A 19,993-nucleotide genomic window follows, 5' to 3' on the forward strand; every position below is an offset into this window, starting at 1 on the left:
GTTCGAACCCTATGAGCATCTACAAACGGTCTTAACTTGTCCAAACAACAATGATTGCAATCGCTATATACTGTAGATCGTAGTATGCACGTCTATGCCTATGTTGAAATGATACTGCGTACTGAAAGGTCGCCCACCACCCTTAGTTGGGTCTCTGCAAGTGCAGAAGAACGGGCCTGTCAGGGCTTGTATGATGGAGAGCAGTTGGATGCTTCTTTACAGCCTTACCTGTTGAATAGGTTACGAAGGAGGCAGTTGGATGCTCGTCCCTCTGATGGCTTAAGAATTGAAATCATAAGAGCCGCACCGCTACTCCCCCAAGCCGCCGATGTGCTCGGAAGCAAGCTCTCGAATTTCCTCGGAGCGCCTTCTCTTCACCGAGAGGAGATCCGGGACACCTGCTCCCCAACAGAGCATCATGGCGGATAGTTAAGAGGCTGCAATAAATGCGCCAGTGTCGATTCGGTCGATATGCGTCTCCGCTTACCATGCAGTGATATCCTCGACCTCCGCCTCTCCAAAAGTACTGCTCTTGGTTAGTTTGATAACTCCGTCAACGGGTACTACCCCGTCGGCAGGTGGCTTCGCCATGATGTCCGGCAGGACTTCTCGGAAGAATTCCAAGATGTATCGGTTGACCTGCTCGAATTGCAAAAGGAATGCATCGTGGCCTTCCGGGCTCTCAATTCGCTTGAGTCGAGAGTTGGGGATGCCAGCCGCGATCTCCTTCTGCTCTTCGAAAGTAAAGAGTCCATCGGTCTCGATTCCAAGAACCAGCGCTGGCTGCTCGATTTGCGATAGTGCCTCCTTGACGGGATCTTCCGATCCTGGACTGGCCCGGTATCGTGATACATCGTGAGTGTCCAGCTTGCGTGTGATGGCAATGTAGCAGTTGGCGTCGAATCGTTTCACGAACTTCTCTCCCTGGTATCGAAGATAGGATTGCGCTGAAAAGTAGGTGGGAGGCCGCTTTCTGTCACTGTTACTGACGGGAGAGCTAAAGGTCTTTGTGCCAGAGAACTGAGGATCCATATATTGGACATCAGAGGGCTGCTGCGGCCCAGGTGAGTTGCGCTCGCTGGGGCCCGAGAAGACATGCCGGTCTTATGACCATCATTATGAATGGCCCAGTGTTCGTTCGGCGGAGTCGGCAAACGCTCGGTGCCATTGATATTCTGTCTCTTCGATGGGTCGGGGACGTTTCTACCAAATCGCGACTCGAAAGAATTGCGGCTTCGGTAGGTCAGAAGAGCGGACATGCGTGCCGCTCCCAAACCGGTGGATGGAGGGTCATCGAATGAATAATAACCGTCCTCATATTTGGGGTCACTGTAGATGCTTTGCCGCTGAGCTTCACCCCAGCTGATGCACCATGCCGAGTGGCGGGCAGAGGTGGCAATTGGAACAATCGCCCGGACATAGTCTTTGCCGAAATAGGCGTACTCAAGGGTCAACATGCCGCCCATGGAACCGCCGACGACAGCTGCAATCTGCCGGACGCCCAGGTCGTCCAGGACCATCTTATGGATTCTGCTTTGGTCAGTAACGTCACGCTCAAGTTTTGACGTCTGAGTCCACTAACCTCACGTCATCCCGGACAGTCGTAAGAGGAAACTCAGGTCCATACAGCCCTTTTTCGGGATTGCCATCCTTGTAAGTCACGGCACTTGCACTTCCGTAAGGACTACCCAGACTGTTCAAACAGATGACGAAAAACCGCGATATATCAAAGGCTTGACCGGGTCCGCCTAGCAGAGGTCCCCACCAGTCGGCCACATCGGCACTTCCGCTCAAAGCATGGCAGATTACCAGCACATTGTCACGGTTGGGGGACATTTCACCCCGCGTTGTGTAGGCGACAGGAACATTGTAGAGGGTCACACCCGATTCCAGAGTAAATGACGGGATAATAGCGATAGACTGATCCGAGATGAGTTTCGCATATGGGTTTTCAGGTAAGGAGGCAACTCTCTCTACGGGATTTAGTAGCTGTTCGTCAAGAGGTCATGAAAATGAGGGGCAACCAGACAAGGGCGAAAGTGTGAAAGGGGGGATACTGACGGAATTTTCCAGGAGCACCGTTGGTTTCAGGCGCCATTATGGGCCTGTTGATGCAGGGAATGTAACAACGAAATGGAAAAGCACGAGTGACTGAAAGAATAGGAAATTATCCTCACAATTGATGGAACTGCGAGAAAAAAGACATCGAGAAAAAAGTTCAAAAGTGGAGAGGCACAGAGGTACCTAGGGTCCTTGACTCCGAAAATCGGGGGTCCACTATGACTCCGCGGGCAGATCTCGTCATATTGAGCCTATCAGAATGTCTATGTTCACATGAAGGCGGTGAAACGCTTTCTGTCATCACTATGCTACCGCCTTTTGATGACTCATGATTGCTTATCCAGTTGTCGTAGGTGCAGCATCATGGTGATCACTAGCCAAAGAGTCACTTCGCCAGGAACCTGTCATATCAGATACCAGCTCGTCCTTATTATTTTCTAACGATCAGGAATGGTAGCCGTAAGGAAGTCCCATCCAGACATCTTGAGGTAGATGGTTTGCTTTACCGAATCAGAGGTCATTCAAGCATATGCCTACGCTTCCGTGCTTAATGGGGACATTATCCCCTGATTGCAGAACAGATTGCTTTCGAATTCTTTTACAACTACAAAAAGTTTCTAGAAGGGAAGAACACTGGATGACGTACATTGTCAGCAAGACACAGGAAGCGTTGAAAGCGAGCCGTGGCACTGGTGCTTTTATACGAAGGCTAGTTCGCTGAATCGTACTCCGTCCATGAAGCAGCAGTTATTATCGCCTAATGAATCTGTCGACCGAGGCCTGAAACATCAGTGACAACGCCTTCCTCTGACTAGCCAATTTGAGAGCAATACTCCGTAGTAAGCTCCATCTATATCGAATACGAGGACCCCGCATCAAAAGAGTCATCAGCCCCTCCTATATAAAGCTACAGATTTTCTTCTCCAATGAAGTAGTCGCTCGTATATTTTGCTCTGTATCATATATCTTATTCGCAATCTCAAAGGAGCACAAGACAACAGACGTCAGAACCTCACCGCTATAATCCACAACATGACATCCAAGACCATGCAGAATGACCTTGCAGTCAAGTTTCGCAAACTCCATGTTCCGGGAGAGCCCTTAGTTCTTACAAACGTCTACGATGCCGCAACCGCCTCAATTATTGCCGAGCATCCCTCGACGAAGGCCATCGCTACCGCCAGCTACGCCGTTGCCGCCTCTCAAGGCATCGCAGACGAGAAGTTGACCCTGTCACAGAATCTAGCAGCTGTGCGCTCGATTGCCGCTGTTCTGAAGGCCAACGGTGACGGCCTCCCACGCATCCCGTTGACAGTGGATGTTCAAGACGGCTATGAAGATGTAGCCGCTACGATCCGAGAAGTCATCGCTCTGGGAGCAGTCGGCTGCAACCTCGAAGACTTTGATAATGCCAACAATCGACTGCGGCCGATGTCACAGGCTGTGGAGCGGATTCAGCTTGCCATGCAGGCTGCGAGGGAAGCAGGGGTGCCTGATTTCGCGATCAATGCGCGGACAGATGTTCTTCTCAAGCACGATGGGCAAAATGGAGGATCAGTCGACGAAGCAATCGAAAGGGGAAGAGCATACCTGGGGGCTGGGGCTTGTACAGTTTTCGTCTGGGGTGGATCTGCGAGGGGAGGGGTGTCCAAGGAGGAGATCCAGAGGCTGGTTGAAGCTTTTGATGGAAGACTGAATGTCAAGATGAACTTACAGGAGGGATCCTTGACGGTACCAGAGCTCAGAGAGATCGGGGTCGCCCGGATCAGTGTTGGACCGGAGTTGTATCGCGCTGCAATGAAGGCATTTAAAGAAAAAGCTGATGCGGTGTTGGGTTATTGTGGATAGAGAGATCTACTTCTCAGGGGTATATATCTTAGTGAATGATTTCGACTGCCACGCTATTTCGAAAAATTTGTTGTTAGTGGAACCACACCACAATACCTTATTGTCAATAATGGTATTCAAGGGCTATCAAGCTGCTCTGAATAATAATATGGACTCGGTGATTGTTTATTGAGAGGGAATCTGACTAACCTACTCTGGCAACTCACTGTCGAGTCTATCCATCCTGGGTAAACCTGCTGCCAGCACTAGTACGTAAGCAGTCTAGCGCCTACATCATTCCACCTACTGCTTCCAACGACCAACACTTGGAGCTACCCTATGCTGCAAGGAATCGCATCTTGTCGAGCAACACCCAGTCATGACAACCACTACCTAACTCAACCTCACACAGAAAATTCGAATAAATTATACATGCTCTTATCCTGCGAACGCGCGCTACTCCCTCACAATGACTGATTATCGGAGTTGGAAAGTGACTGATCTGAAAGCGGAGCTGAAGCGGCGCGGTATTCCGCAGACTGGTCTGAGGGTCAAACAAAATTTCATCGACAGGCTTCTGGAAGCAGATGGCAAGCAAGAGGGTGGAGCGCCGAATGGCGAATCGGCAAAATCTCAAGATGCGCCTGAAAATATCAAGCAGGCAACGCCTGAACAGCCTGCGCAGGAACCCGAGGCCGACGTTTCTCAACCGGAAGAGCCCAAGCCGCAGGTGACAGCGCCGGAGTCCGAAGAGCCCAAAGAAGACAATGAAGTAAAGCGATCGCCTGAACAGCCTGCGCAAGAACCCGAAGCCGTCATTCCTCATCCAGAAGAGCCAAAGCCGCAGGGGACAGCGGCGGAGTCGAAAGAGTCCAAGGAGGGCGGCGAAGGGAAACGATTGCCTGAAAAGGAACAGAAAGTGCAGCAATCGGATGTACAAACGGAGCAACCGAAGCCCGAGCCTCGAGAGGAAGGATCGACGACTGATACAAAAGCGGAGGAGCAGGCGGAGGAGTCGTTACAGCAGACACAACCTGAAACTTCTAGCAAGGAATCTGAATTTGATCAGGCTGCAGATGCTGGAGCTGGCGGTGAAAGCAGTGCGCCTTCACTTGCGCCACCGCAGCCGGAAGCTGAGCACCCTGTGAAACCGGTCGAGCAGGCTCCCGGAAGCGCAGAACCGGTGCAGCCTACTACTGCAGGACCGGACTCTAAAGAACTAGATTCTGCTGAGAAGACTGCGACTCAAGTATCGGCAGAGACTACCGGGCTGTCAACGCCCCTCCCCGTGGAGGAGATGATCGAAGACACTCGGAAGCGAAAACGCCGCAGTCAAACTCCCATCCCAACAACGGAGGCGGTTGCAAGCAAAAGGGCCAAGGCACAGGAGGTGTCGCCCCGAGTTCTACTTCCTGAAGATCGTGACGTTATGGATGTGGAAGAGAGTCCTGGAAAGAAGGCCGCCGCCGTCCCTGAAGAGAACGAACGGGCCCATAACCAAAATGGAGATGAACGAAACGCTTATGCGACCCGCCGTGTATCGATAAGTGATGATGTGCGGACAAAGGGAACTGCGCCTATCAAGCAAGATGCTCGTTTCAAAGACCTTTTTGCACCAGCAGACAGAGAGCAGATTCGCCCCCCATCACCTCCAGCAGATACGGAAATGGAAGATGCCGAGGTCGAACCCGCGCTACATGTCGCGACCGAAGCGTTGTATGTCGATGGACTGATGCGCCCTCTTCAACCTGCCACACTCAAAAACCATCTTATCAGCATCGCAACGGCCCCGGGCTCATCACCCGATCCTGACGTGATCGTTGACTTTTACTTGGATCCTATCAAAACGCACTGTTTTGTAAAGTTCGCGAATATATCGGCTGCCTCGAGAGCCCGAACCTCCTTACATGGTGTTGTCTGGCCCAACGAAAGCAACAGAAAAGCTTTGTTTGTTGATTTCATTCCCGAGCAAAAGCTGCAGCAATGGGTCGCAAGGGAGGAAGAATCGCGCGGGCGCCGTGGTCCCCCGCCTCGTTGGGAAGTCCGGTATGATCGCACCGACGATGGTGTCGAGGCTGTTCTGCAGGAAGTGGATCCCAAGGGTGTTGCTTCGCGTCAAGCTCCCGGTCGAGCCTCGACTGACTTCTCTCGCCCCCTCCCTTGGGTCCCAGAGCAAGCATGGGCAATAAGGACAGACGTCCTAGCGGCCCTCCTCCCCCAGAGCCTCGTCCTAGACCAGGGCAAGGATTCAAGCCACTGGATGATCTCTTTGAATCCACTACGACTAAACCAAAGCTCTACTACCTCCGTGTCCCTCGCGAAGTGGCCGACCGACGTCTGGATCGGTTCGACGACATGCTGCGGAAGGGATCGTTTCCGCGGCGTGGTGGCGATGAGAATAGGCGAATCACTTTTGAAGACGGTGACTTCTTCGTTGACAATGGACCGGAGTATGGAGGCCGTGGCAACGGACGGCGCCGTGGCCGGGGTCGTGGAGGCGGCATGGCGGACTCATGGAGAGATGCCAGACGAGGCCGTGACTAACGACCAGAGATCTTTGACAGCTGTAAGACTGAAAGACAAAATACTGTATTATCTACCCTCTACCTCGCCGCAAAAGTGCCACTTCGTTGGGCTCGGGACGCAACTTTGATTTCTCTGATTTGTTTCCTTCTTAACGAGATGGACGATCGCACAAGTGTATATTAGGCATGAAGATCTATCACAATGCAAAACAAGCTTTCTAGCCTCAGCAGAGCCTGTTCCGATAACGAGAAGATCCCTTGAATCCCTGCCCATGATCTGGCACTGTAATGGTCTTATGCTGCCAGTTACCAATCAACGCTCTATGTGCTTAGTCAGCAGATTTATGCTTGGAAAGGCTTGACCAAAGCTTGGCCATTAACGGTTAGACTACTACGAGTACGAAGGAAGCTTCGTCCTGAGGCAGCAACGCGCTCCTCCAGTGTACGAGGTACCTAATCTACGGATACCGTGGTGTTTCAATATTCTGGTGCCTGAGGCGCAGTCCCCATGAGGATCCATGTGTCTCCATTCCATTGTTATTATTAGCGGACCTTTGTGGCTGTACCGTGTATGCGATCGCGCTGCTACCATGAATCAGTAATAATAATCGACAAATCATACGCAAAACTTTGAGATTTTTCTTTCTATTCCTCTTAAATCCTGGGTTTGATCAAGGCGCTTGCAGTTTCTTTCACATGGATAATATACCTGTTCTTCCTTGTCTGTCCAGGAGCTCATAACTCTTTTCACTGCTCTACTGAATATACCGGACCTCTCCCTCCATCGCCAGTCTTCATCACCCCTGAATTAGACGTATTGCCAAGTATTGTCGTCGTCGCCCGCGACCTTGCCGAGAAATATTCGCCCTTGTGTACTGGTTCCAGGGGTTGTTGATCTGCCGCGCCGGGACTAGGCCGACTTGGCGGATAAGATAGAGATCCATACGCTGTACAATCAATAACTTTTTGGCCCTCGGATCGGAGATTTGTGATATCTTTCTTCTCTTTCCACTTTCTTTTTTTCACCTTTGAAGCACTCTCGTTAATAACTCTTTGTTCTGACTGACGCGACCATGGGGTGGCCGGTTTGTAATACAACGTTGGAGGATTCAACGAGTACGCCTCTCCCGTGTTGTTATAATACGAGTGCTGGCTAACCGGAGAATGAATATTGACAGTCACCGAAGTCGACTTATGGGATGGCGGTCTCACTTTTCATCAGTTATGCCTCATTGTTGGGGGCGCTTTCGCTCTCTTCGCCGCCGCCATTTCGTTCTACTTGATTATGAGCCATGCGACACATTATAGCAAACCGATAGAGCAGCGACAGTATGATTTCCGCCCCCCACTTCTGCTTACCCCTCTACACGCGCTTAGGACTAACGTCTGGTGCTTGCTTGCCTAGTATTATTCGAATCTTATGGATGATCCCCATCTACTCCCTCGTCGCTTGGCTGAGCACCTACTTCTACAAAAATGCGGTCTACTATGAACTGATCGGCAACTGCTACGAAGCGTTCACGATTGCCGCTTTTTTCGCCTTACTCTGCCACTACGTTGCGCCGGACCTCCACAACCAGAAGGAATATTTTCGCGGAATCACACCGAAGCAATGGATCTGGCCCATACCCTGGCTTCAGAAATGCTGCGGCGGGCAGGAAGGGATGTGGAGAGTACCCAGGAGCGGGCTCACATGGTTTAATGTAAGCTGGTTTCGCATGCTACATGGAAGACGACGCTAAGATTGCTATGCTGCTAGGTTATCTGGGTAGGAGTCTTCCAATACTGCCTTTTGCGGGTGTTGATGACCATCGTTGCGGTTATCACACAGCACTTTGATGTGTATTGCGAGGAGAGTTTGAATCCCGCGTTTTCGCACATATGGGTATGTCTAGATTATGCGATTATCTCAAGCCGTGTTCTGACGATCAGCAGTGTATGGCAGTGGAGTGTGTTGCTGTTTCGATTGCAATGTACTGTTTGATCCAATTCTATTACCAGATCAAGAATGATATTAACCAGTATTCGCCACTCCTGAAAATCGTCTCTATCAAGCTGGTGATTTTCCTTTCGTTCTGGCAGTCTGTGAGTTGAGCCCTTTCTTTCCAATTCGTGAACTATGCTGACTCGGAGGCTCGGTTCAGACCTTGATCAGTTTTCTCTCTTCCTCCGGAGCTATCAAGCCGAGTGGTATAATAGCGCAACAGGATCTCAAAGTTGGACTCCCCAACCTACTCATCTGCATTGAGATGGCGATCTTTTCCATTCTGCATCTGTGGGCATTCCCGTGGAGGCCGTACTCTCTCGCCAACGCACACGCCGATGAGGTGACTGACTTCTATGGCAACGGCAAAGCGACTTATCAGGGTGGTCGCTGGGGTATGAAAGGTCTCCTTGACTCGGTCAATCCGCTGGATTTAGCCAAGGCAGTTGGCCGCAGCATACGCTGGCTCTTTGTGGGGCGTAAGAAGCGAACGCTGGATCCCAGCTATCAGATTCAGAGCATCGGTCTCGCTACGACCAGCAATGATTCCCGGACAGATGTTACAGCCTACCAAGGCGCAGGCGCCACGATGGCTGGCAGTAGACCGGCGCCATACGGGACATCTCCCGATGATGAAGGCCAAGTTCTTCTCTCGCACGCGCAGCCAAATCCGACATTGCAGTCGACCGGCGACCTGGCACCCCCACCATATGACTATGAGCATGAGCGGCTGAGTAGCACGTCCTTGCTGGAACCTACACCATCTCATTCTCCGCAACCATATTCTCCTTATGAGCAACACCACAACAACCCTTACGAGGTACCGGACATTGACGACCTCCATCTACACGCTGGCACCAATATCCCCCAATCTCAGCAGGGAGCTCCCGGTCATCATCCGTACGATCAGAATTACCTGCAAGAGCAACCGCCTATACCTATGCCTGATCCGTACCAGCCTCCGCCTGCCCACTTTGACAATGAGCACAGCCGGCGATAGACGATCGTCAACAGTAATGAGCCTGAGTTGCAGTTCACCTCGACCCCAGGAATGATGATGTTCCGCCCTTCGTTTCCCTTCCTTCATGCTACGAACCAGCTGGCTTGTTCTTCAGGCATCCCTTTTGCCTTCTTCTTCTGTTTTTGTTGATATACCCTTCTGTCGTATTCCATTTGTGGCAGTTTTCTTCTACTCTGATCTGGTTTCAATTTCCCCTTCTTTGCTTTGTGCATGACTTCGAGATGCTGGGAGCCAGGACCAGCAAATCTCGCCTGCATTTTGTTATGATTCACTTCTCATGAAACGCGGGATTGCATTGGATGAGTTTCTTTGTACAATAGCAGTTGATATATTAGTACGCTTGCCGGTGCGTATGCAATTACTATACAAATCATTTCCTTCGCAATGAGAGTGGTATTCCAGCTCAAGCTACCTTGGCTCATGTCTTGATTCACTATCTAATCCCTCGTTATAAATGCTTGCTTCTACGAGCGAAACGCGAAACGCCAAACGCCACCATGAACCATAAAAGATCGAGCAGTCACTAAGAAAGCGCAGGTCATCACGTGCATTTAGCTGGGCAAAACCACACTATTTAAGTGCTATCCCCTCTCGCGAAAGAAACTCGTCTTCAAGCCGACTCTGCATAGCCAACTGAGTCTTCCGCGACGCATTGCTCTGTCTGATGTTGTTCATGATAGCAGTCTTGCGGCCTAGTTCGCGCATGTCCTTGATGCTATTACCCAGCTGTCCCAGCAAGGAGACCAGGAGGACGTCGTTTCGCTGGGCGAGGCTCTCCGCCGCGAAGGCGCTCCCCGGTTCCGGCGTCAGGAGAGATAGATGCGATAAGAGGGAGTTGATATTCCGGAGAATTGGGTGCGAGAGGGGTGGCTTTGTGGTTCCGGCGGATTGGTCTTCGGATGAGTGCGATACACTGGCAAGATAGGATTTGATCAAGGAGATTCGAGACTCTAGCGTGCGGATGGCGTTGAGGCGGGTGTTAAGACTGGCCATTACTGCGGCGCTGAATTAGCTGGTAAGTCCCAGAGAATCAAAGTATGATGATCTTACGTTCTTCCTCTTCGTGAGAGAGTACCACAGTGTCTGGCGACGGCTCGGCCTGACCAGCCTCGGTTTTCTGGCTAGTCTGGGCGTCCTGTTGCGTGGCAGCACCCAAGCTCGAACCAGACGGTTGCAGAGCTGCTGCTGTCCTTGCGCTTCTGGCAACCGTGTCTATGCCAATCATCTCGGCTTCTCCCGTTTCGACAGAGAACGGCAGTTGGCGGAATCGAATGGAGAGCGACTGCTCCTCGCCGTCTATTTGCATCGCCTTGCCGTTCTCCGTCGCATTTTCACCTTCATATACGCTTTCGTAGATGGTCAGGGGGAGCTTGGCGCCGTTCCTGGATGCATCTTGCACCTGCGATGGGTGGAATGCGAGGAATACAGCAGACTCGTTGTAACTCTGGAGGATCTGGCGATGGATCGGCAAGTGGGATGCGTCCGGACCAGAAGGCGAGGCTGTTGACCACCAGCCTACGAAGTCGAGGGCAGGGGACTTGTGTACATCCTTGACTATTGTAGGGAGCATAGTCAGCTAGAACTGATGCAGGTCTTGAGTATAAGCTCCGCACTTACATTGCTTGATTCGTTCGACGAACCAGTCGTGGAGAAGCTGCAGTTCGCCGTTTGCTCCTTCGGTCACGATACATTCAAATGCGTGCTCTAATGTAATCACACGTCCGTTCTGCTGTCCCAAAAGAGCTCCGATGATCGGTCCTTGTTGTAATCGCGCGGCATGACGGGTGATGTGGTCTGAGATGGTGAGGAGAACCAGCGGATGTAGTTGAAGATGAAGCCCTGAATCGGACGATTTCTGGGAGACTAGAGAGCCAGTAGTTTCAGCCATGACTCCGAAGCTGCGCAAAGTAGAATATTAGCAGGACAATTAGAAAGAGTCTTTTGGTATCATCATCATTCAAAGGCGATGTTAACTGCCAACTGCCCAAGCTGATTGGAGCTACGGTTGGTGTTTGCGCTGTTTGCAACGCCGTTGTGAGCTTCCCCGCTGTTGTCCAGAGCATCTACAAAGTCCCGCTTTATCTTTCCAAAGTGTCCCGGCAGCTTGACAAGCGGTTAGGATACTCTATTACGGACGAAATGGCTGTTCCGTCATCGTACGACGAAGTCAAAGCTCACCTGCAGCATGTCCTGGCTGATCCTTCGACTCCTTTGGACATTTCTCTCATCGACAAGCTAAAACTGGAGCTTACGGAGACTACAGATCGTAGGGTTCCTGGCACCCTTCTGACACTAATCTCACAGCTCCTTCCGGTCCTCCAGGAAGATCCCACGCCGATTACTACTCTTGGTATCAAGGCTACAACCTACTTCTCCTTCACTGATATCCGCTCCGTTGAGCCTCCTATTGACTTTATCGCCGGTTTCAAAGCACCGTCGCCATCCGTCAACCTGCTGGCTCTAGCTCTCCTGAGAAAGGCAGGAAGAGTTCCCAGTGATGCTGCGATAGTTGCTGGTGATCCTGAATTGGTTGCCTCGCTCGTCGAACTCTGGCTTACGACTACTTCGACAGCCGTCGCTCAGGCTGCTTTTGACGCTCTCTGGGCTCTACTGGAGATTGATTTAGCCAGTCCGCTGGAAAACGAAACACATACCCATGAGGCTGAAGATAGCACAGGAGGTCAAGGTCTATTCTGGAGACGAGTCTTCACTGACAAGAATGTCTATGGGCGCCTCTTCTCCCTGTGCAGTCTCACGAACAATGAACCAAGCGCCCGCCCGCAACGCGAGAGGACTGTCTCCCAGGGAAGGCTTATGGGTTTCATCGTCAAGGCAGGCCATCTACGATGGGACTTAATCTCGAGTTCTCAGATCCGGGAGATTGAAGCTAAGTACGATGCCTCTAGCATTCTGCATTTTGCAGCTTGTCGGATGGTCGACAAGAGCGATTTCTTGATGCACATGACCTTACTGAGCTTCTTCCGGGACCTACTTGACACTGAAGCTCCTGGTCTGCGAGCTAGAGTCTATGTGCAGTCTGCGTCGACTTTCTCCTCGCCGGCCCTTGATTTTCTGATCGCTCATGGTCTGCATGCCAGCGTACTGGAGTTATACCTGGATGAGACGAAATTGGATACTGTGGATTTGCAATACATGCGTGGCCCCATCATGGCTTACATTGCACAGTATGCGGAGCTATATCCAAATCACTTGCTGCAGAATCCAAGTAGCCTGCTGGACAAGATCATCTCACGGATCTCCGACTCGCTCGGTATCTCGTCCTCTCAATGGGCGCACGGGCAAGCCCCCGCTGGTCAACTTGTCATCCTTTCCTCCTTACCCCGTGTGTTACTCGTCGAGGCCTCTAAGCACGGCGTCAACCCTCTTTTGGCTGTTCCGACAAGTCCCCCCTGCCGAGAGGCATTGGATGCTTTGGCCAAAATACTCCACGGGCCACAGAAGCTCGACTTGAGCGATTCGATGGAGCTCAATACTTCTGGTCAGACGCCCACTGACTGGCATAAAGAAGCTGCAGCGGCCCGTGTCCTCTATTTCATGTATCTGAATGAGCATCCGAACTTCTGGACAGATATCGTAGCTGCAGCTGACATCTTGGCGATGAAGGATGTTTCTTTAGCAGCTATATCTTTCATGAAGGCTGTTATCACAGCTAACTGGCAAGTGCTGTTGGGAGAGGTCATATCACCCGTCCCTGATACTTCCCGGTATCAGCTGCCTTCAGAAGAGGCACTAGGCACCTTATCTCCAGCTACTCAAGGATTGCTTCCGTCCTCGGGTGCCTGGGCTATCCTCACACCTCCAGCCTTGACCATACTGCTGCCTTATTTGTTCAAGCCACCGCGCTCCTATGCGGAGTTTGTTGCAGGTGGAGCAGGAGACACTCAGAACATTGTGTGGAAAGTTGCCACCGCGAAATACGAGGTCCTTGTTGCCTTGTATAACCATTTGAAGGAGACGGGCGGCCAAGTAACAGGTTTCGAGGATATTGTCCGTACATTAAGACAACGAGTCAGCGAAGGTCCATGGGGACCTGTCGCGCAAAATACCGCTCGCGTTGCGACTGTAGGGCTGTGAGAGTCTGTGCTTGGGAGCGCCGCGACTCTACGCAGATATGGAGCTCAAAATGTGCAGATAGATTACAAACTAATGATGCTTTCTATTGTTTTCAGGCAAACGTAGCTAGAGATATTTACGCAGCGTACTTGTTAGCCTCAGTATCCATCACGATCTGTAGGGTTCATATCCGATGCCCTGGTTTCCAAATGGAGAAGTGGAGCAAAGGCGGTGAGGCGGAGTTCCGCCGGAACTTTTTTTCGTCGTTGCTGTCATCAAACTCGAGGCCACAACTGGTCATCGGCGGGACACTATATTTTTACTCGGACGGGCTCTTTAGTAAATGGCGGACTGAGTAATAGGTGATTGCTCCAGAAGCTCTGGCCCTCTATTCGTTCCGCCGTCCGTCCAGCCAACATGTCTCGATTTGGAGCAAAGAAAGGCAGGAAGCTCCCCGGTGCAGAATTTACCTGGGAGGCCGATCCTGGCGGGGAAGCAGACACAGCGCCTACGCCTCTTTTTCCCGTATGTTGCAGCGATCCTCCGACAACTCTCTCTGGCAGAAGGATAGGGTTACTTACACAATGCGTGCAGAGATATAATGTTCCCCGCGCGAGACTTTTGAACCCTCGCGAACAGAAACAGGTCGATTTCTACCGAGCTTTGCGGGATCGCTTCCATGACGGGCCCTACTACTCCGTCCTCCAATCGACCTCAGTCACAGCAAGAAAAGATGAGGCTACTCGTGCGCACTTTGACCCTTTCCACGGAATGCCTACGTATTCGGGCAAGTACCAGAAGCAGAAGCGGGACCGGCCGGAGTTGAAAGGACGTCCGTATGGTGAGTTTTGTGCCAGCGGGATATTTGGGGTTGGGATAACCGCTGACGGGTGGCTAATTGACTGGCTGCAGTTATGAAATTCTTCCCTCGCCAGCTGTGGAAGACGATCCAGCCGAACTTCAATCCCTCGGTCGCAATGGATGGATACGTGCCACAGGGACCTCGCATCGGAGTGAAAAGGGGGTTTGAGGATGAGGAAGAAGAACAGGATGTCGAGGAGACCAAGCGTAGAAGGGGCGTCGACGAAGATGAGGACGCTGAGCGGGATGAGCGAGAAGAGCGGGAAGAAGAGGTGGATGTGTTGGACCCGGATGAGGATCAGGAGGAAGAGATCGTCGACAACGACTTTGAGGATGATGATGATGAAATGGGCGGTGACTACAATGCGGAACAGTACTTCGATGCTGGCGACGATGAATACGGAGATGACGGATTCGCAGACGGCGGAGGCGGAGGTGGAGATGAAGACACCTACTGAGGCTGAGGAACAATTGTTGAGATACCCCATCTTGTTTAGTTTCTATATTCTAGGGAGCAGCGCATGGTCAAGCGTATGGCAGGCTGCTTAAAATTGTCATAAGATATACGGCGTTACCAGTAAGACTAAGGTTCTAAGACTAAGCCACCAGCGAAATAGCCCCGAGGCAGGCCTGTCTATATGTTAACCAAAAAAAATATTAACATCACGTCTCTATTACTGTATGGACTGGAGTACATGGCAGGCATCTAAAGTTGCTGCCTCAGGCCAAAAGAGCCTTGAGATGATGTCATTCCGAACTTCGGCCTAAGGCCTCCAACGGCAGAGATAGATAAGGTAGAGGGGGCAGATATGGCGATAATCTGCCCCGCGGCAAGCAGCAATTGTATGATTTATATCCCAGGATGAGTGAGAGCCAGGCCCAGGGGGCCCCCACGAGGACGGCTCTTGTCCTATATGGTTCGGAAACAGGCAACGCGCAAGAAGTAGCCGAAGAGCTTGGAGCGCTGGCCGAGCGCCTACATTTCGTGACTCATGTCGCGGAAATGAACTCTGTGAAGGCTGTGCGTGTTTAGGCTATTCCCCTGGCTTCTGGTGGACCTTGTACCTTGCTTACAACCCTGCCGCAGGAGTTGCTCAAGTCGTTTACTTTTACGGTATTTGTTGTGTCGACGACGGGCCAGGGTGAAATTCCTGCGAATGCCAGGTCGTTTTGGAGATCGTTGCTTTTGAAGAAGCTGCCGCCTACTTTCCTGAGCGGGGTCAATTATGTTTCATTCGGGTTAGGCGATAGTTCATATCCCAAGTGAGTGGCTATGTAGATGTTGGTATGAAAGCAGTGTCTGACTCGAGCAGGTTTAATTGGGCTGCGCGGAAGTTGCACAAGCGTCTACTCCAGCTCGGGGCTAATGAGATATATCCCCGTGGCGAGGCTAATGCGCAACATCCAGAAGGGTGAGTTTTGAATTTGCCTGGATTGCTCTACAATGGCTGATCGAATTCTAGACTTGAAGGCACATTCATTCCTTGGATTACGGACTTTCGTAGCCACTTGCTGGACAAGTATCCGCTTCCTGAAGGGCTGCATCCGATACCGGATGACGTGCAACTCCCGCCTAAATGGGTTCTGAGATTGCAAGAACAGGCCACAACAAGTGAAAAGCTCACGGAGAAGACTTTAGCGAGCGAACAGACTCTGTCTGACGAGTATCCGGGGTTGACTCGGCTGGATCACGACGTGAGACCGATCCCCGATGCATTGACAGCGACCCTCGTTGAAAATAGACGGGTCACAGCACGCACCCATTGGCAGGATGTGCGCCAGATATCGCTTACAGTCCCCGACGCGGTCACCTATGCTCCTGGCGACATGGTCTGTATCACGCCGAAGAATTTTGATGAAGATGTCCAAGCACTGATTGACATGATGGGCTGGGGAGAAATGGCTGACAAGTTGGTATCGCTGGCTCCTGGCCAAAAGCTCCAAGCTGCAGGGGAGTTGCATGCTCCGCCCATCCCTGGTCTCGGAAAGTATCCCAAGTTGACGCTGCGAGCGCTCCTGATGGACTACATCGACATCAGAGCGATTCCTCGACGGTCGTTCTTTTCGGCCATCGCACACTACACTAGCAACGAGATGCACAAGGAACGACTCCTCGAGTTTACGAATCCCGAGTACTTGGATGAGTTTTGGGACTACACCTCCCGGCCAAGGCGAAGCATCCTGGAGGTTTTGCATGAGTTTCATTCAGTCAAGATCCCATGGCAGCATGTGACGTCGGTCTTCCCTGTCTTTCGAGGGAGGCAGTTCAGCATTGCCAGCGGCGGCGAATTGAAGAGGACATCAGATGGGGGAGCGAAATTCGAGCTACTGATCGCCATTGTAAAGTATCAAACGGTGATCAAGCGGATCCGAGAAGGAGTGTGCACAAGATACCTGTCTGTACTGCGGCCAGGCAGTACCCTCAAAGTCCAACTGCAGCGTGGAGGACTCAGCTCATCCGTCAACCAATTGGTTGGCCCGACTGTCCTTATCGGACCTGGTACCGGCGTGGCGCCCTTGCGCTCAATGCTCTGGGAGAAAGCTGCTTTCGTGAAAGCGTACCTAGAAGAGCATCCGGATGCCAGGCCCCCCATCGGGCCTACGATTCTTCTCTACGGTGGTCGCAATCGTGCCGCAGACTTCTTCTTCGAGAAAGAGTGGCAAGAACTGAGTGACTTGATCGACTTGCAGGTCTTCACTGCATTTTCACGAGATCAGCGACATAAGATTTATGTCCAGGATATCATACGACGCAATTTCGGGCTGTTTTTCCGGCTGCTGCACGACATGAGTGGCTCGGTGTATATATGTGGTTCATCCGGGAGGATGCCGCAGGCAGTCAGGGAGGCGCTCATTGAAGCATTTGAGCATGGTGGGCAAGCTGATGGACCACAGCTCGCCCGACGCGGAGCGGAGGAGTATCTGATAGGTATGGAGAAGAGTGGGCGGTATAAACAAGAGACTTGGTAGCTTGGTAGGCCTAGTGTCATGGGTTGTCACATGCTGCTGGTGATATGGTGGTCTTTGAATATATACTCTCCAAAAAAAATATACATAGATTAATGAAACGCATTGAGACCAGACACTGGTATCGGCAACATCAAGATCATCATTATCCCTTTCTGATCAACATCAGTAGTCAGTTCGAATGCCCTGTTACTCCGCAAATAGCCATTTCTTACACCAACATTGTCATTGTCCAGGAGTCCGGCGTAGTAACCTCGGTTGGAGGCGGAGGGGGTCTGCGGGCGATGATGCTGCGGTTGGGACTTCTCGGGCCGCATCGGCCATGGGGATATTTTCTGCACTATTTCGCCCTTCTCCGCCTAAGTCACCTGCGCCCGATTGGCCTCGGACTGCCTTGGGACTGAGTCTCTTCCGACTTGCATTTCTACTTCCCTTCTTCAATTACCAGGTCTTTTATTTCACACCATTGAGTGGTAGTTCTCTTTTCAGATTCACAATGAGCGGATTGCGGATTCTAGTACCCGTGAAGAGGGTGATCGACTACGCGGTGAGTTGCATTTTCCCTGGCGTACTCCGTTCTCGGTCAAGAGTCAGAGCTCCGAGGCTACGGCCGGAGCTGAAACAATGACTCTATACCATGACCTACGAGGATTATTTATCAGCAGAAGTAATTCTGAGGTGATTCTAACAACACTCGAAAGATCAAACCCCGAATCAACAAGGCCCAGACCGGCGTCGAAACCGCCGGCGTCAAGCACTCCCTCAACCCCTTCGATGAGCTCTCAATCGAGGAGGCCGTCCGCCTCCGCGAGCGCAAAGGCCCCCTGAAAGTCGAAAACATCCTCGCGCTCTCCGCTGGCGGAGCCAAGTGTGTCGATACGCTCCGGACAGCTATGGCCATGGGCGCGGACCGGGCCTTCCACGTCGAGGTCCCCGACAGCAACGACGGGGGTATGGAGCCGCTGACCGTGGCGAAGTTGCTGCAGGCGGTGGTGAAGCAGGAGAACATCAACCTGGTGCTTCTGGGGAAGCAGGCGATTGACGGTGACCAGGGGCAGACGGGCCAGATGCTGGCGGGTCTGCTGGGGTGGCCGCAGGCGACGCAGGCGAGCAAGGTCGAGATCAAGGACGAGAAGGGGACGGTGGAGGTGACTCACGAGGTGGATGGGGGTGTTGAGACGCTGCGTGCTCAGCTGCCTCTGGTTATTACGACGGATCTGCGGTTGAATGAGCCTCGGTATGCCAGCCTGCCGAACATCATGAAGGCGAAGAAGAAGCCGCTTGAGAAGAAGAAGCTCGAGGATTTCGGGGTTGAAGATAAGCGGCGGTTGAAGACGATCAAGGTTACTGGTAGGTTTTTCTCTTCTTGTTGTAACGCACCGCGGATGCTGACTATGAACAGAACCTCCTGCGCGCCAGGGCGGCGGTAAGGTGGAGGATGTTGACGGTCTGATCGGCAAGCTGAAGGAGCTCGGTGCGCTGTGATTGTGATTTCAATCGTGTAAATGAGCCAGACGTATGCTTGATCTGTATGCATATTCTTATGATTAGACTTACTACGGGACTAGCCAGAGCTAGATCTACTGACAGAAATACCATGACTTGAAAAACTGCTCCCTACGGAGTTACTCTTACCTTGTAATTGCAATCGAAGTTGCAGTCCGGCACTGAGTTGCCACATGAATTCAGATGACAGATCTCCTGTGTATATTTTTGATTGCCGGATATCCCGTTCGCATGGATCATGCGAACATGTTAGCGTGCGGCAGACGGCAACTCTCGTCTTCTCGTGGCCACAGACTCTATCACCTGCTCAGAGTTTAAAGATGCTGTAGTGTTGATGTATATTGCCAGAAAGTGATATATCACGACACACGACTCGTGAGGCGAGTCGTGTGCCGGCCGAAATGAGTTTGTGAGGCATCCATCTCATGAACCACGATCCCACCAATAGATTACTAGAGGTCTGTGTTCTCCATCCCAGGTCGGGTTTTGTGAATTTACTCCGCAATTTTTGCTTATTGCTAGTAGTCATATTGCGGCCTATGACTTACAGTAGTTTGTTTCACTTTCGAGTCGGTGATCCGGGAAATGGGTTATGGATATTCAGTGGCTTTGGACATGGAAGTACGCTAATCTAGGTAGATCCCTGAAGAGATAGATACATAGTACGAGCTGTCTTTGTGGCGATTGGCGAAAGTGGGCGATCTATGGAGTATGCTAGTGTTTATCGATCCGTGGACGAAGCTAATGTGTGTCATCTATCACATTTGTGATTCCAGGCATTCCAGACTAGGATCATGGAAGGTTTTGGTGTCCTGGCTTGCAGTAGGAGATTAATGACGGGATAGATAGATTGGTTGATTCTCTATTGTATCTAGTTGTTGGGATTGGCGTTGAATGATGCTTTGCGTAGCCCGCATACTGTAGCTCTGGGCATATCGCTCTCGAGTATATGTGAAATAGTTGGAGAGACCAATTGATGAGATTCAGAACTCAATGTGCCTGTATCTCAACAGAGTGAGCGTCTCACGCGCACCGGTGAAAGAATTCCACAAGAGAATGTGCGGGAAGACAACGAGACTCGACAATCGTGCAGGTGATGGTTGACAACTGACAGCGGACCCATTGAGCTCAGGGACGCAGACAAGAAATGAATTATCACAGCTTAAT

General features: G+C 51.5%; 10 protein-coding genes across 10 annotated transcripts; 7 read left to right on the plus strand and 3 right to left on the minus strand.

The window, feature by feature from the left end:
• Positions 1-483: 483 nt before the first annotated feature.
• met2 (homoserine O-acetyltransferase) lies at positions 484-2,098 on the minus strand (the record flags this gene model as incomplete). Its single annotated transcript, XM_024824649.1, has 4 exons — positions 484-1,103; positions 1,157-1,530; positions 1,583-1,973; positions 2,062-2,098. 4 exons carry the CDS (start codon positions 2,096-2,098, stop codon positions 484-486), a joined length of 1,422 nt encoding a protein of 473 aa, XP_024685564.1.
• A 995-nt stretch (positions 2,099-3,093) lies between these two features.
• Positions 3,094-3,909, plus strand: P174DRAFT_364605 (isocitrate lyase/PEP mutase family protein; the record flags this gene model as incomplete). Its single annotated transcript, XM_024822002.1, has 1 exon — positions 3,094-3,909. One exon carries the CDS (start codon positions 3,094-3,096, stop codon positions 3,907-3,909), a length of 816 nt encoding a protein of 271 aa, XP_024685565.1.
• Positions 3,910-4,242: 333 nt separating this feature from the next.
• P174DRAFT_448652 (SAP domain protein) lies at positions 4,243-6,635 on the plus strand. Its single transcript, XM_024828778.1, has one exon. It carries the CDS (start codon positions 4,358-4,360, stop codon positions 6,539-6,541), a length of 2,184 nt encoding a protein of 727 aa, XP_024685566.1. The 5' UTR covers positions 4,243-4,357; the 3' UTR covers positions 6,542-6,635.
• Positions 6,636-7,348: 713 nt separating this feature from the next.
• On the plus strand, positions 7,349-9,796 carry P174DRAFT_401896 (OSTA/TMEM184 family protein). Its single transcript, XM_024823940.1, has 6 exons — positions 7,349-7,529; positions 7,592-7,742; positions 7,819-8,116; positions 8,173-8,298; positions 8,349-8,498; positions 8,558-9,796. Exons 1-6 carry the CDS (start codon positions 7,487-7,489, stop codon positions 9,395-9,397), a joined length of 1,608 nt encoding a protein of 535 aa, XP_024685567.1. The 5' UTR covers positions 7,349-7,486; the 3' UTR covers positions 9,398-9,796.
• Positions 9,439-9,811, minus strand: P174DRAFT_96291 (uncharacterized protein). Its single transcript, XM_024832499.1, has one exon. It carries the CDS (start codon positions 9,673-9,675, stop codon positions 9,481-9,483), a length of 195 nt encoding a protein of 64 aa, XP_024685568.1. The 5' UTR covers positions 9,676-9,811; the 3' UTR covers positions 9,439-9,480.
• Positions 9,812-9,823: 12 nt separating this feature from the next.
• P174DRAFT_401899 (COP9 signalosome complex subunit 6) lies at positions 9,824-11,351 on the minus strand. The gene is made up of 3 exons (XM_024823941.1): positions 11,036-11,351; positions 10,469-10,972; positions 9,824-10,413 (listed from the first exon to the last, which is right to left on the minus strand). Exons 1-3 carry the CDS (start codon positions 11,304-11,306, stop codon positions 9,989-9,991), a joined length of 1,200 nt encoding a protein of 399 aa, XP_024685569.1. The 5' UTR covers positions 11,307-11,351; the 3' UTR covers positions 9,824-9,988.
• Positions 11,352-11,516: 165 nt separating this feature from the next.
• Positions 11,517-13,593, plus strand: P174DRAFT_438770 (uncharacterized protein). Its single transcript, XM_024826621.1, has one exon. The coding sequence runs from the start codon at positions 11,558-11,560 to the stop codon at positions 13,511-13,513; it is 1,956 nt and encodes a 651-aa protein (XP_024685570.1). The 5' UTR covers positions 11,517-11,557; the 3' UTR covers positions 13,514-13,593.
• Positions 13,594-13,792: 199 nt separating this feature from the next.
• On the plus strand, positions 13,793-14,921 carry P174DRAFT_438771 (DNA-directed RNA polymerase III subunit C31). The gene is made up of 3 exons (XM_024826622.1): positions 13,793-14,017; positions 14,087-14,333; positions 14,405-14,921. The coding sequence occupies exons 1-3, from the start codon at positions 13,910-13,912 to the stop codon at positions 14,809-14,811; spliced, it is 762 nt and encodes a 253-aa protein (XP_024685571.1). The 5' UTR covers positions 13,793-13,909; the 3' UTR covers positions 14,812-14,921.
• Positions 14,922-15,215: 294 nt separating this feature from the next.
• Positions 15,216-17,323, plus strand: tah18 (NAPDH-dependent diflavin reductase; the record flags this gene model as incomplete). Its single annotated transcript, XM_024822008.1, has 4 exons — positions 15,216-15,374; positions 15,441-15,616; positions 15,667-15,765; positions 15,817-17,323. The coding sequence occupies 4 exons, from the start codon at positions 15,216-15,218 to the stop codon at positions 17,321-17,323; spliced, it is 1,941 nt and encodes a 646-aa protein (XP_024685572.1).
• A 493-nt stretch (positions 17,324-17,816) lies between these two features.
• Positions 17,817-18,805, plus strand: P174DRAFT_364294 (electron transfer flavoprotein subunit beta/FixA family protein; the record flags this gene model as incomplete). The annotated part of the gene is made up of 3 exons (XM_024821976.1): positions 17,817-17,867; positions 18,022-18,670; positions 18,723-18,805. The coding sequence occupies 3 exons, from the start codon at positions 17,817-17,819 to the stop codon at positions 18,803-18,805; spliced, it is 783 nt and encodes a 260-aa protein (XP_024685573.1).
• Between the last annotated feature and the right edge of the window lie 1,188 nt (positions 18,806-19,993).

The sequence above is a fragment of the Aspergillus novofumigatus genome (assembly GCF_002847465.1).
Source record: "Aspergillus novofumigatus IBT 16806 chromosome Unknown P174scaffold_2, whole genome shotgun sequence".
Classification (NCBI taxonomy): Eukaryota; Fungi; Ascomycota; class Eurotiomycetes; order Eurotiales; family Aspergillaceae; genus Aspergillus; species Aspergillus novofumigatus.

What these genes read in the sequence shown, in the direction of transcription:
- P174DRAFT_96291 (XM_024832499.1), bottom strand. Translation starts at nt 9,675, where the DNA reads ATGCAGGCGAGATTTGCTGGTCCTGGCTCCCAGCATCTCGAAGTCATG.
- P174DRAFT_448652 (XM_024828778.1), top strand. Translation starts at nt 4,358, where the DNA reads ATGACTGATTATCGGAGTTGGAAAGTGACTGATCTGAAAGCGGAGCTG.
- P174DRAFT_438770 (XM_024826621.1), top strand. Translation starts at nt 11,558, where the DNA reads ATGGCTGTTCCGTCATCGTACGACGAAGTCAAAGCTCACCTGCAGCAT.
- P174DRAFT_401896 (XM_024823940.1), top strand. Translation starts at nt 7,487, where the DNA reads ATGGGGTGGCCGGTTTGTAATACAACGTTGGAGGATTCAACGA. An exon ending in GCGGGCTCACATGGTTTAAT is followed by an intron (nt 8,117 to 8,172) that starts GTAAGCTGGTTT and finishes CTATGCTGCTAG; the next exon opens with GTTATCTGGGTAGGAGTCTT. An exon ending in CCGCGTTTTCGCACATATGG is followed by an intron (nt 8,299 to 8,348) that starts GTATGTCTAGAT and finishes GACGATCAGCAG; the next exon opens with TGTATGGCAGTGGAGTGTGT.
- P174DRAFT_438771 (XM_024826622.1), top strand. Translation starts at nt 13,910, where the DNA reads ATGTCTCGATTTGGAGCAAAGAAAGGCAGGAAGCTCCCCGGTGCAGAA. An exon ending in CGCCTACGCCTCTTTTTCCC is followed by an intron (nt 14,018 to 14,086) that starts GTATGTTGCAGC and finishes CAATGCGTGCAG; the next exon opens with AGATATAATGTTCCCCGCGC. An exon ending in GTTGAAAGGACGTCCGTATG is followed by an intron (nt 14,334 to 14,404) that starts GTGAGTTTTGTG and finishes GACTGGCTGCAG; the next exon opens with TTATGAAATTCTTCCCTCGC.
- P174DRAFT_401899 (XM_024823941.1), bottom strand. Translation starts at nt 11,306, where the DNA reads ATGGCTGAAACTACTGGCTCTCTAGTCTCCCAGAAATCGTCCGATTCA. An exon ending in CGTCGAACGAATCAAGCAAT is followed by an intron (nt 10,973 to 11,035) that starts GTAAGTGCGGAG and finishes TCCCTACAATAG; the next exon opens with TCAAGGATGTACACAAGTCC. An exon ending in CTCTCACGAAGAGGAAGAAC is followed by an intron (nt 10,414 to 10,468) that starts GTAAGATCATCA and finishes TCAGCGCCGCAG; the next exon opens with TAATGGCCAGTCTTAACACC.